The sequence below is a fragment of the Macrobrachium nipponense genome, chromosome 23 (assembly GCF_015104395.2).
Source record: "Macrobrachium nipponense isolate FS-2020 chromosome 23, ASM1510439v2, whole genome shotgun sequence".
NCBI classification, from domain to species: Eukaryota; Metazoa; Arthropoda; class Malacostraca; order Decapoda; family Palaemonidae; genus Macrobrachium; species Macrobrachium nipponense.
Window position 1 is genome coordinate 70062551 of NC_061090.1, and position 12440 is coordinate 70074990.

Below are 12440 nucleotides of genomic sequence, written 5' to 3' on the forward strand. Positions count from 1 at the left end.
AGAGTCAAATGATGGAATCGGCCTTAATAAAAGAGAAGCAGGTAATGAACATCTCAAAAGGGAATTGGACATCGGACATCGTCGACGCAGTGTTCATTCAACCAACGCTTAAGAAGATTAAAGGAAGATTATCAGCGGGGTGACCTAAATTGGCTTACTTGTGGACGAATCTCTTGGTATAAATACCACCTTTTCTGTAAACTTTTCTCATTCATATACCTGAAGAGAGAGACAGCAGTCTCTGAAATATAGTACTTTTCTCTCTACATTTTGGTGTTTTTATGGGCTCCTTTTATTAGCCTATATATATATATATATAGATATATATGTATATATATATATGATATACTTATATATATATATATATATATATATATATATATATATAGATATGTATATATATAGTATATATATATATATCTATATATATATATATGATATGATGTATATATATATATATATCGTATATTATATATATATATATATATATCTATATATATATATATATAGTATATATATATATATATATATATATATATATATATATATATATATATATATATATATGCTGCGCGCACGCACACACGTGTAGTTATGTGTGTGGGAATGATTGTATAAGTAGCCTATACCTTAGTATCTACACACACTCACACACACATATATATGTATGTATATATATTATATATATATATATATATATATATATATATATATATATATATATATATATAACACAGACGCATATACGCATTCTTTATAGATGTGCAAATAAAAAAAATCGATTGAAGGTAACCACAATAATCAGTGATAACACACACACAGATAGCGTATAAAGATTAAGATGAGAAAAATTTAAGGATGGAGATAAAGGAATATGACCTTCCTTCAGTGTCTGCCCGGACACACTATACAGTAGAAGGCTGCCAGTACGAACTCGCTCTGTCTAAACTCGAAAACATTAGTCGCAAAGTAAGATCTAGAGGAAGGAGAGGTATTTCTGTCGTAAAAGGATTTTAAAAAGTGTTCTCATTTCACTGTTTCCATTTTCCTTGTGAATGAGGTGAGTGATATTGAGTGCTGTTGATTAATGCGGATTGATAAGGAGTATTTTTTTTTTATTTGACAAATGAGGGTGGGTTATCCCGGTTTACTTTTACTGAAACAAAAACTCGTGTGTATGCACGCATACACACGAATATATATATATATATATATATATATATATATATATATATATATATATATATATATATTCAGGCGGAAGTATACATCAGGAAGCAGGAGCCAAAGAAGACGATAGTCAACAGTACTAATTATTGTTAAAAACTTTTCGCTTTACTTAAACATATCATCGGTCTGTAAAAATGAAAGGTACATATCAATTCTCTTAATTCAAAATAAAACCTAATTAAAAACAATCGTTATATTCTTTAAAATGAGGAAAATTGGTAAGAAGAAAAATGAAGAAAGAATTTTCTAAAGTAGACCATAAGCTCACGCATGTCCAGAGAACGCCTAGGGCAAGTGCTTCTTAATTTTTTTAAAAGTTTAAATAATGTACTATTGTTTTTAATTTAGATTTTGAATTAAGAGAATTAATATGAATATTCAATTTTACAGACCGACGATGTGTTTAGGTAGCACCAAACGTTTCTAACAATAAATATGTAAAGTACTGTTGATTGCAGCCATCTTGGCTACTGTTTCGTGATTATATATATATATATATATATATATATATATAATATATTATATATATATATATATATATATATATAAACATGTTACAGTCAACATGCGTAATCAGTCATTACACTAGTTGCCTGACAAGGTTTCAGTCAACACGCGTAATGCTTCAAATTATGTTTAAATTCTCGAATCGCTAGTTATACACCACATTAGGCCGGAACTAAACAATCAAAGTACTTCTTATCCGTTAGCTATCTTCAATACTCCCTCCAATGCTTCGTCTCAATCTTCAGACACTTAAGGCTTCACTCCAGACTTTTCTTCTTTTTCTACCTTACCTCCCTCCTCAGTCCGCCTCCACCTGCCCTCTCCAACACAGTGGTAATAACCCTCCCCCTTTTTTCTGTTTTTACCATATTATTGTAATGTTTTATTTAAATTGCTATCAATTTATCATACTTAGATTAACGTAATCTATAATAACTTATATTTATCGTATACTATCTGTTGTTTTTCTTTAAAATAATATAATTTTGTACTCCGGCTTAATTTTCAGAATCTAGACACAAATCTAGACATGTACAAAATTAGTGTAAAATCTGGAATGTTGAAAGCAAGGTTTTCACGCAATCAGTTTGATCTCTGTCCTCAAAAGCTGTTAAAAGAAAGTGATGTAAATAGTTCACAGGAAGTATCTTTACGCCAAGCTGTAACAAAAGAATCGAAATCTGGTGGCCAAGGTTTTGTTCGTTGCAATTGTGCCGGGAACAGACGTTGTGAAAGTAATCGTTGTAAGTGCTACAAAAGCAAGATAAAATGCTCTAGCCGTTGTCATAGCTGTTTGGACTGCAAAAACAAGTAAATGATATAGAAATGAAAATGCTTCGACTCTTACAGTTGATTTTAATAAGAAAGTGTTGTGTAAAAATAATTCGAAAGTGAGATTTTTTTCTGAATTTGTTTGTTTGTTGTTGAATTTGAATATTGTTTGTCAAGTGTACAACGATTGATTTTAAATAATGAACAAAATAACATTGCTATTTCTAAATTCTTAAAATTCAGTTTAGTCATTACGTGAAATGCCTGACCCTAAATTTCAGCCATTACGTGAAATGACTAAAAGTTTTAGTCATTACGCGTAATGACTGATTACGCATGTTGACTGTAACATATGATTATATATATATATATATATATATATATATATATATATATATATATATATATCTTTGTGTGTGTAGACTCATCCCTTAACTCAGCTAGAACACTGACCTCTCAGACCTCGAGATGGAGCTCGAAGCCTGGAGTCCCTACGTGCTGAGGAAGAGCTACGAATCCCTCCTGCTCTCCCTCGGCGTCTGGGAGTTCCTGCTGCCATACATAATCTGGGGCCAAAGGATCGTCTTCCTTTGCCTCCTCGTCGTCGCCTCCGTCGGCAGGAGACTGAGGCTCCGTAGGAAGTACGTAGCGGTGCTGGACAGAGTCTTCCACTTCGCTAGCGTCGCCATCCCTCCTCTCGTGGAGGAAGAGGAAGAAGAAGAAGTAGGAGAGGGTGGGGAGGATTTACGAAAAGATGGTGAAGGCAATTGGTAAGTGTGATATATATATATATATATATATATATATATATATATATATATATATATATGTGTGTGTGTGTGTGTGTGTGTGTGTGTATATATATATATATATATATATATATATATATATATATATATATATATATATGCAGAAGCCAGGTACTATGTCGTACCTCTAAGTAAATGGGGATACAATCCACAATGAAGTAAATCCTCTTTGTAGTTTAAAATATATATTTCTTGTACAGGATTAAAGCTTTCGACCATCAACTGTGGTCTTGTTCATTTTAGTGAACAAGACCACAGTTGATGGTCGAAAGCTTTAATCCTGTACAAGAAATATATGTTTTAAACTACAAGAGGATTTTACTTCATTGTGGATTGTATCCCCATATAGCTACGGTCATGCTCAGAAGTCATGTCATTATATCCATAATCGTTATCGTAATTTTGTTTTAATTTCTGGAGCTACCAGATTCCTAGAGACAATAGTTTGATTTTCATCAAAATTTGGTCGAATTGTTCACAATTGCATTAAACACCATTCTTTAAATGTTGAAATCACGTCTCAAAAGCTGCTAAGTTCCCCCTTCATTCTCATCTCATAATGAAAGATTTGATTTTCAATATCATCTGAGACTAATTGAGACTCATTCCGTTTGACCAGTGTTCTAAATTGCTATACTTGATTGTGAAGTGCTTGCAAAGTAGTTAGAACATACACTGTAGTTCCCTCACACCTTTGAGTACGATTTACTTACTAGTCTTAAGTCATTTTCTTTTCATATAGAATCTCACTCAGCTATCATACATGGATATGCAAAAGTATATGCTGGAATTGCTGGCATTTCAATTCTCATTGCATTCACTCCTTCAAAAATTCGAGTCATCTGCTTTTCACTGTTACAACATTCGACATTTTACTTTAGAGTCGAATGGCAATGCTTGCTGGCACTTTTTCACATGTAAAACATATTTATATCATGATTATAGTATGCACTTGCAATTTTTGAGTTGATCAGTCCAAATTTGCTTTCGCCTTTTGATTTTCAAGTTTCAGGACCACAATTTCTACTGCGTTAAAAGAAGAACAACATTTTGAATTCAGGGACGGAGTCCGTCAACATTTTTTAGCAAGGTTTTTTCTTTCCCCCATAGGGTGGTTAGTGCCGCCAGTGCATCTGATACGGTGCACGGTGGGCATTACTTTAGGTTCTTTGCAGCGTGGCTTCGTCCCCTAGCTGCAACCCCCTTTCGTATCTTTTACTTTACCTTCTTTCATATTTTCTTTCTTCCATCTTACTTCCCACCCTCTCCTAACAATTGATTCATAATGCAACTGCGAGGTTTTCCTCCTGTTACACCTTTTATACTTTTTACTGTCAATTTCCGTTTCAGCGATGAATGACTTTATAGGTCCCAGTGTTTGGCCTTTTGGCCTAAATTCTATATTCAAATCAATTCGACAAGGTTCTTTCACAGTTCGATTTCGTTGTGGGAAAAGGACGTTATTCTCTCCACTAAAAACTTCGGCTAACTTACCTTATCTGTCTCCTCCTTTTCAGTGCAGCAGTGATAGATCCTGAATCACCTCACGCGGGATCCTATTCCCACGAAGGGTCCTACGCTTTCGAGGATGCCATGCCTTACATGGCTGCTGGCATGAGGGCCGTTGTACAGGACTGCGTCAACCAGAGCTTCAGTCCATCCGAGCTTCGGACCTGGAACATGCTTTCCAGGTTGGTACTGGAATGATTCTGTTTTGCCTGAAACACATTCCCAGGTATGATAAGAATTTATCTCTTCTTCGTGGTACACATTTTCCAAAAATGTGATTCAACATTTCTTGCGGCGGGGTGGTGGTGGGGGGCGGGGGTGGTGGTGGGGGAGGGGGAGGGCGTTGCTATAGATACAATGATAGGAATAAACATTTTCTCTTTTATATGTTACACATTTTCAGAAATGGCTGCAGTGTGTCTTACTTCAATGAACATTCTACAGAGGAATTATTTTTTTTTGATCGACCTAGCAGTCTTAGAAAATAGAACCAATGACTGCAATGTGTCTTACTCCAATGAACATTCTAGAGGGAAATGAAAAAAAAAAGATGTTTTATCCTATCAAGTACCCTTGGAAAATAGAGAAAGTATTTTACTGGTCATGAAACATGGTTCCTAGGTGCATCTAACAATGTACACACCTTCATAGAGTTTTTTTTTTTTTTTGCAGGTAACTTTTAGGTTTGCTACAGTAATTAGTAAAAGATTGTGAGAATAGTTGTTTGAAGTTTCAGAGATTTTAATGACGTTTATGGGTAATAATTTTTCGCAATATGAACATCTTTCATTCCCTTTGATCTTAATTTGCTTTGATTTTCTTTAACCTCACAGTGAGAAAGGTAACTTCAAATTTTAACTGCTTATTAACTCACTACTTTGTCAAATAAAAATTCTTATTAATAAAAGGAAACGAATCATAAACAGATAAAGAGACAAATAATGAATTTTACCTATTAGCATGTCACTGACAATCTCTTTTAACTGTATGCTGTAATTTGCATTGAACGAGTCAACACGAGAGTCATTTTTCCAATAAGTTTGCAAGTCCCTCTCAGTCCCACACATCTCCGTTCCATCCTCCCGAAGGACGATGCACACAAGGAACCTCCGAATGAGTCCCTCCCTGACGGTGTTTTGGATGGTGGGCGTCATCATCCGCTATTTCTTCCTGGTCCCGATGAGACTTCTGGTGCTGTTCCTCAGCGTCGTGACCCTCACCGTCCTCTGCTCGGCCGTCGGGTTCCTCCCCGAAGGGGACTTCAAGTCGAAGGTCAACGCCTGGGTCGTCACGTGGTGCTTCGACTTTGTCGCTGGGTCTCTCTCTGTTGTGGCCAGGTACCGGTCGCGAGTTTAATCCCTTTTCGGTGATGTCTGTGTTCGTATTTATGTGCCAACGACAAACCAGGTGATTTCGTGTTTATATAGTACAACTAGGGCCATCTTGCGGTAATGATATAAAACATTGAATAGTTTTCCATGCTATTCTTTTATCTTCAGTTAATTTTCGCTGGGTTTAAAGTCTCTCTCTCTCTCTCTCTCTCTCTCTCTCTCTAGGCTGCTTACTCTCCTCTATGCTTTATGAGACATACATACGTACTATCCTGAATATTTCAGTCACCCAATAAATCGAATTGATTTCTGACAACTGAAACCCGATTTTCCATCCCAAAGGTTCCACAAACCAGAGGGCCTTCTTGTGGTAATGATATTAAACAATAAATAGTTTTCCATGCTGTTCTTTTATCTTCAGTTAATTTTCACTGGGTTTAAGGAGTCTCTCTCTCTCTCTTGGCTGCATACTCTCATTTATGCTTTATGAGACATACATACTGTCCTGAATATTTCAATAATCCAATAAACCGAATTGATATCTGACAACTGAAACCTGATTTCCCATCCCAAAGGTTCCACAACCCAGAAAATCGACCGACCCACGGCATAGCTGTTGCCAACCACAGCTCCCCTATAGATTCCATGGTCTTGGCGACGGATCAGTGCTACGATATGGTGGGTAAACTGGAATCACAATGATGTCGACTGATTAGGATATGGCTAGATTGTGGCCCTGTGATTAAATACGAAATTGACGATTTGTTGATATTAAAAGGCACCTTTTTAATAACCTTGTTTATTATGCTGACTATATTTTCATGATAAATCACGAAAATAAAGATTTATTTTTATATAAAAAGCCATATTTATAACAACAACCTTAATTATCATGTTAAATGATAATGACAACTGAGAGAAATGTTAATGAAAGTGATAAATAACGAAAATGACGATTGATATGAAAAGGCACCTTTTTAACAACCTTAATTATTTTATGAAATATTAACTCATGACAACTTGGCGAAATGATAATGCAACCAATAAGTCTTTGCAATACTCCTGACGAAAGGTAAACTTCACTGCTTGTTCCAGGTGGGCCAAAAAGCCACGGGACTTTTGGGGATGTTCATGACGGCTCTTTCGAAGTCTTCTGGGCACATCTGGTTTGAAAGAAGCGAAGTCAAGGACAGAAATGCTACGTTCAATAAGTAGGTTTTTTTTTCAGTAAGCTGAATTTTTCCTCGTTTTGAGTCTGTTGCAATTGTTAATTAAATTTTTTTTATAATTCTCCAATGTTATTTCTGTTACATGTTTAAATCTATATTTTTATAGAAGACTACATTAATTACCTAGGAAAGTAATAATGTTTGATATATTTACATGAATTTTTGCATACATATTTTTCTTTTGTATTCAGTTCAAACGCCCCCTTCTCTCTTTACAATATATATATATATATATATATATATATATATATATATATATATATGTGTGTGTGTGTGTGTGTGTGTGTGTGTATAAACAACTGAAGGGTTGTGTTATTTCGTTAAATAAAAGCATATGGGAACTAGTCGTGAATTGTCCTCATACGCGACACAAACACACACACACGTATATATATATATATATATATATATATATATATATATATATATATATATATATATATATATATATATATATATATATATAGAGAGAGAGAGAGAGAGAGAGAGAGAGAGAGAGAGAGAGAGAGAGAGATAACAAAATCTCATGATTCACCATATTGAAGAAAAGCCGTTATTGTACTACCGATGCAGAATACAACCTTATAGCGTTCAAACGGCCCATTTATTAATACCAACTACCGTGCCATCAATTTCCCATTCCTAAACACCCAGGTTGCAGGCGCATGCGCAGAACACCAAGCTGCCTCCGATTCTCATCTACCCCGAGGGGACCTGCGTGAACAACACTGCAGTTATGCAGTTCAAAAAAGGAGCTTTTGAGGTAAGATTGTAGGATGCAATGACATTTTTTTTAGTAAGTAATATCAGAAACGAGCCACATAAGGTTATATGAAACAAAAACGTCAGTCCTTTCCTTCATCGGGAAATCATCTATGAAGTTATGAACCCGATTTAATTTCAAGTAGCCATACAGCTCAAAATCGAACTATTTTATTAGGTGATTTCATTTCAGAAGAGAATATGTAAATGAATAACCAAATTCAATACAGCTTATGCTTTTAAATCACGTACATCAATTTCGTACACTGAGAAATTACAAAACGAATGGCGTCTATCTATTGATTTTTCAACATGAAATTTGTAACACTCTAGTCATGTATTTGATAAATGAAAGAATAAAATGAAACCGTTTCATAACTTGCAACAATTGTCCAATCTATTTTACCAGTGCTGTCAGTGTGCCTAGCGTGGTCCACTGTAGGTATTACTAAAATTTCTTTGAAAAGTCTTCTTTAGCCTTTGTCTGCAGCCCCTTTAATTCCTTTGACAGTACCTCCGTTCATATTCTCCTACTTCCAACTTACTTTCCACCCTCTCCTGACAATTGTTACATGGTGCAATTCCAATATTTTCCTTTTATTATAAATATGATTTTTTTTTCTATGATTTTCCCATTCAGCCCTGAACGACCGACCTGACAGCTTCCATTACCACATTTCCTTCGCATATCCAATCCCCAGATCGACAGCGTGATCTACCCGATCGCCATCAGATTCGACCAACGGTACGGCAACGCCTTCTGGTACCAAGACTCCTTCCTCGCCTATGCCTTCGACATGATGACCTCGTGGGCCATCGTGTACGACGTGTGGTACATGCCCCCCGTCCGCAGGAGAGAGAACGAGTCGGCAGTTGCCTTCGCTCAGAGGTGAGACTAATGGAGCGAGCGGATCTTGTGTGTGTCTTGCCCAGAGGCCCTCTGCGCTGTTGTGGTAGTGCCGTCAGTGCACCTTATGCGGTGCACTATAGGCATTACTTAATTAAGGCTCATTGCAGCGGCCCTTGGGCCCCCAGCCGCAACCCCTTTCAATCCTTCTGCCGTACCTCCGTTCATGTTCTCTCTCTGACAACTTCCTTTTCAGCTTCTAACAATTATTTTCTAGTACAACTGCGAGGTTTCCCTCCTGTTACGCCCTTCAAACCTTTTTATTGTCAATTTCCCATCCAGCGCTGAATGGCCTCACAGGTCCCATCGTTTGGCCTTTTTGCCTCGATCCTATATTCTTCTATTCTGGCAACACTGCGTTCGGAAGTGAGAATGATTTATGGAAAGAGTCTTGTGTTTTTTTATTTTCAGAAAAGAGAATAGTGTTTTTTTTCTTTAAGCACAAGGTTGATAATAAGAGATAATGAATACAGGACATTTTTTTTTTAGAGGTATACACAACTGAGTGAATGAATCTGTTTGTGCTTTTACGGGAAGTTGAGAATAAGTAAAAAAAGAAGAAGAAGAAAAAGGGGTGAGACTATCTTGAAGATTGATTCGAACGCTGCTTTTCCAGGAGGCGAGATTAACCGAGTGAATGACTTTGGCGTCGCTATGTTTGTAGATAGTAGTAGCGTTTTACGTAACTGTGCAAAGGTCTCTTTCTCGCTCTCTCTCTCTCTCCTATCATCATTATCATATTTACCGTAAAGTTGCTTGTTATGTTTTTCAGCAACAACTTTACTCGTTTTTTTTTCCATCTGTCCACCCGCCTATGGTGTTTGCGTATGGTAACATTGCGTCCCAGGCTTTAGATAGTTACTACATTCAGCTTACATTCAACAATAATCATGATATCCTATTTCGAATATTAACGGTGTAATTCGCATACAGTAAATTATTAAAACACTTTCCACTTGCAAATGTACACCCGGAGATCCTTCTATTTACCTAAAACTTACACATAGCGTAACTATATAAAGCCCGGGACGCAGTGTTACCATACGGAAACACCACAGGCGGGTGGACAGATGGAAAAAACAGAGTATAGTTAAATCTCCTCGATACTGGTTTTGCATCACGTATATAATCCTTATTTATCTTATTACCATCATATTTACGGGTTTATCACGATAGGAAATATTTTTTCATAATGAATACATCGGGTAATTTAATGTCATATTTTTAATTTTTTAATTCGTGGGGGAAAAAAACCACGATTGTACTTAGACACAATTATCGTAAGATGCCCTTTTGATACAAATTCGTTCAGATTTTTATGGGTCTAATATATTCTAGTGAACATCCTTGCTCTGACTTATCACTTCAGTTCTTAGTAAATAGGATGGTCAAGATTAGAAAATGTTTACTATATGCAATACAAATAGGCCTACAGATTTGATTGCTACCTTCACTGTATTCTAAAGTGTTTCCAGTTGGTTCTATTTCCCAGGATGAATGGGATTATCATGTTTAGAAAATTATTTTCTGTGATAGATAGCTATATATTTGTTACTCTTTTAACTCCAGACCTCAGTTTTATCATGATGATGCATCGATCCTTTTCGTAAGTTCTAGAGTCCTCCTTATAACTTTCAGAGTAAAAACGATGATTGCGCATCGGGGAGGCTTCGTCGAATTAGCCTGGGATGGCTTCATCAAGCTCCAGATTAATAAAGAAGAGATCTGGAAGAAGAAGAGAGACTTGTGGAGAGATAAACAGCAGCAGGAGTTCGCTCGGCATCTCAGCCTTCCGAGCGGGGATGAAAAAGATGATGAAGAACAACAAGACGGAGATAGAGAAAACGATGATGAAGGGAGCAAGAAAAACGATTAAGAAAAACGTTGATCTCTTTTTAGTTTGCGTGTACGTTTATATTTTAGAAGAAAATCAATCAATAAAGGTCGAATGAAACGGCATTTTTCCCCCTTCTGATACAGACGAGTTCAAGCATATAAACGATCAAGTTAACGGTGGTGAAAAGTACTGAATGGCTGTGCGACAATTCTCCTTTTTAACTGTGGTCGTTTCCTCAATTTGCCCGGTACTGAAAGACCGAATCAGTGCTGCAATGCTGTTGTAGTTTCGTCAATGATCGATCGTCCCCCAGTCTTAAACTACGTTCTGTGCTGTATAGTGAATATTTATGTGTTTCCAAGATTTCCAAGACTAACGGGATTTAACGGCTCCTGGCTAATTTCACCGGGAAAAGTAAGGTTGAAATATTGATTTTAATTTTATACGGATTGGCTGGAAGCACGTATGTAACGTTGATAGAAGTATTCGTGGTAGTAAATATAACGTTACGTTTTAAATTTGTTCGTTACGTAACGCATTGCCGAACGTCGTAATGCCAGTATTAAATTCATAGATATATAGTAAATCCTTATCTCAACCCCACTACAAGGCCTTTCGATGATTGATCACGAACTATCTTTGGGCGACCATGTCAGCTTCTAAATAATTTCAAGTTTGTGGTTAGGCATGATGAGAAGGAGGCCAAGGTAAAGATAAACGCTAGATAATAAGATGTTATGGTTGTGTAGTACGTTAGGTCAGTTGAGTATTTCTGGGAATGTTATACGCAGAAGGTCTGCCTTGGAGAATGAACACTTTGTAGGTGTAGTTTCCGAAGTATTTGGGAAATGCGTGTTTTCTCAAGTATGCACACACACACACACTATATATATATATATTTATATATATATATATATATATATATATATTATATATATATATATATATATATATATATCTATATATATATATTATATATATATATTAATATATTATATATATATATATAGCATATTATATATATTATAAGGTTTGTTTCGTCCAGTATCATTTCTTACTCATTTTCCTCAATGAAAACCCAGGAATAAACTGTTAGAAAGATACCACTCGTGACACGTTCAATAGCAAGCAACACGTGGCTTGGGTTTCTCTACGTCCATGAAGCACTCGAGAGATAATGCCGTACTTGAGTTACTTCGAGTTATCATCGTACGATTTACTAGTTATCTGGACGGTCCATAGTCACGATAAGGGATAAAAACGGTAGATAACTATCTTGTTTTTATACATCGGGAAGCGTATTTTTTTAATTCATAATTTTTTTCTGGTTTTGTTGATTCCGTGCGAGTTTGTAGTGTCATCATTAAAATTTTGAATGGTTTGTTATCCCTGATGGATTTTTTTTTTTTTTTTTTGCAGAGTTACGACACGTTATTGTTCATGAATTGCAACAAAAACATTCATTTGTCATTTATTTTAATGCTTGTACAGCTTTTGCTTAAAATCACAGAATGTTCTTTTTAGGTAAAAGATTTCAGTGCCAGTGAT

The 12440-nt window shown here is 35.9% G+C and overlaps 1 protein-coding gene across 3 annotated transcripts; it reads left to right on the top strand.

Moving 5' to 3' along the window:
* Window positions 1-894: 894 nt before the first annotated feature.
* Window positions 895-11680, top strand: LOC135196874 (glycerol-3-phosphate acyltransferase 3-like). 3 transcript variants are annotated; one of them, XM_064223658.1, is made up of 9 exons: window positions 895-969; window positions 2969-3278; window positions 4835-5008; window positions 5915-6163; window positions 6733-6835; window positions 7253-7368; window positions 8041-8149; window positions 8850-9037; window positions 10694-11680. In XM_064223658.1, the coding sequence occupies exons 2-9, from the start codon at window positions 2977-2979 to the stop codon at window positions 10929-10931; spliced, it is 1479 nt and encodes a 492-aa protein (XP_064079728.1). In that variant the 5' UTR covers window positions 895-969; window positions 2969-2976; the 3' UTR covers window positions 10932-11680. The 3 variants fall into 3 exon arrangements, with proteins under 3 accessions (XP_064079728.1, XP_064079737.1, XP_064079722.1); XM_064223667.1 differs by having other exon boundaries at window positions 902-1060; window positions 2931-3278; XM_064223652.1 differs by having other exon boundaries at window positions 902-1060; window positions 10694-11679.
* Window positions 11681-12440: the final 760 nt, after the last annotated feature.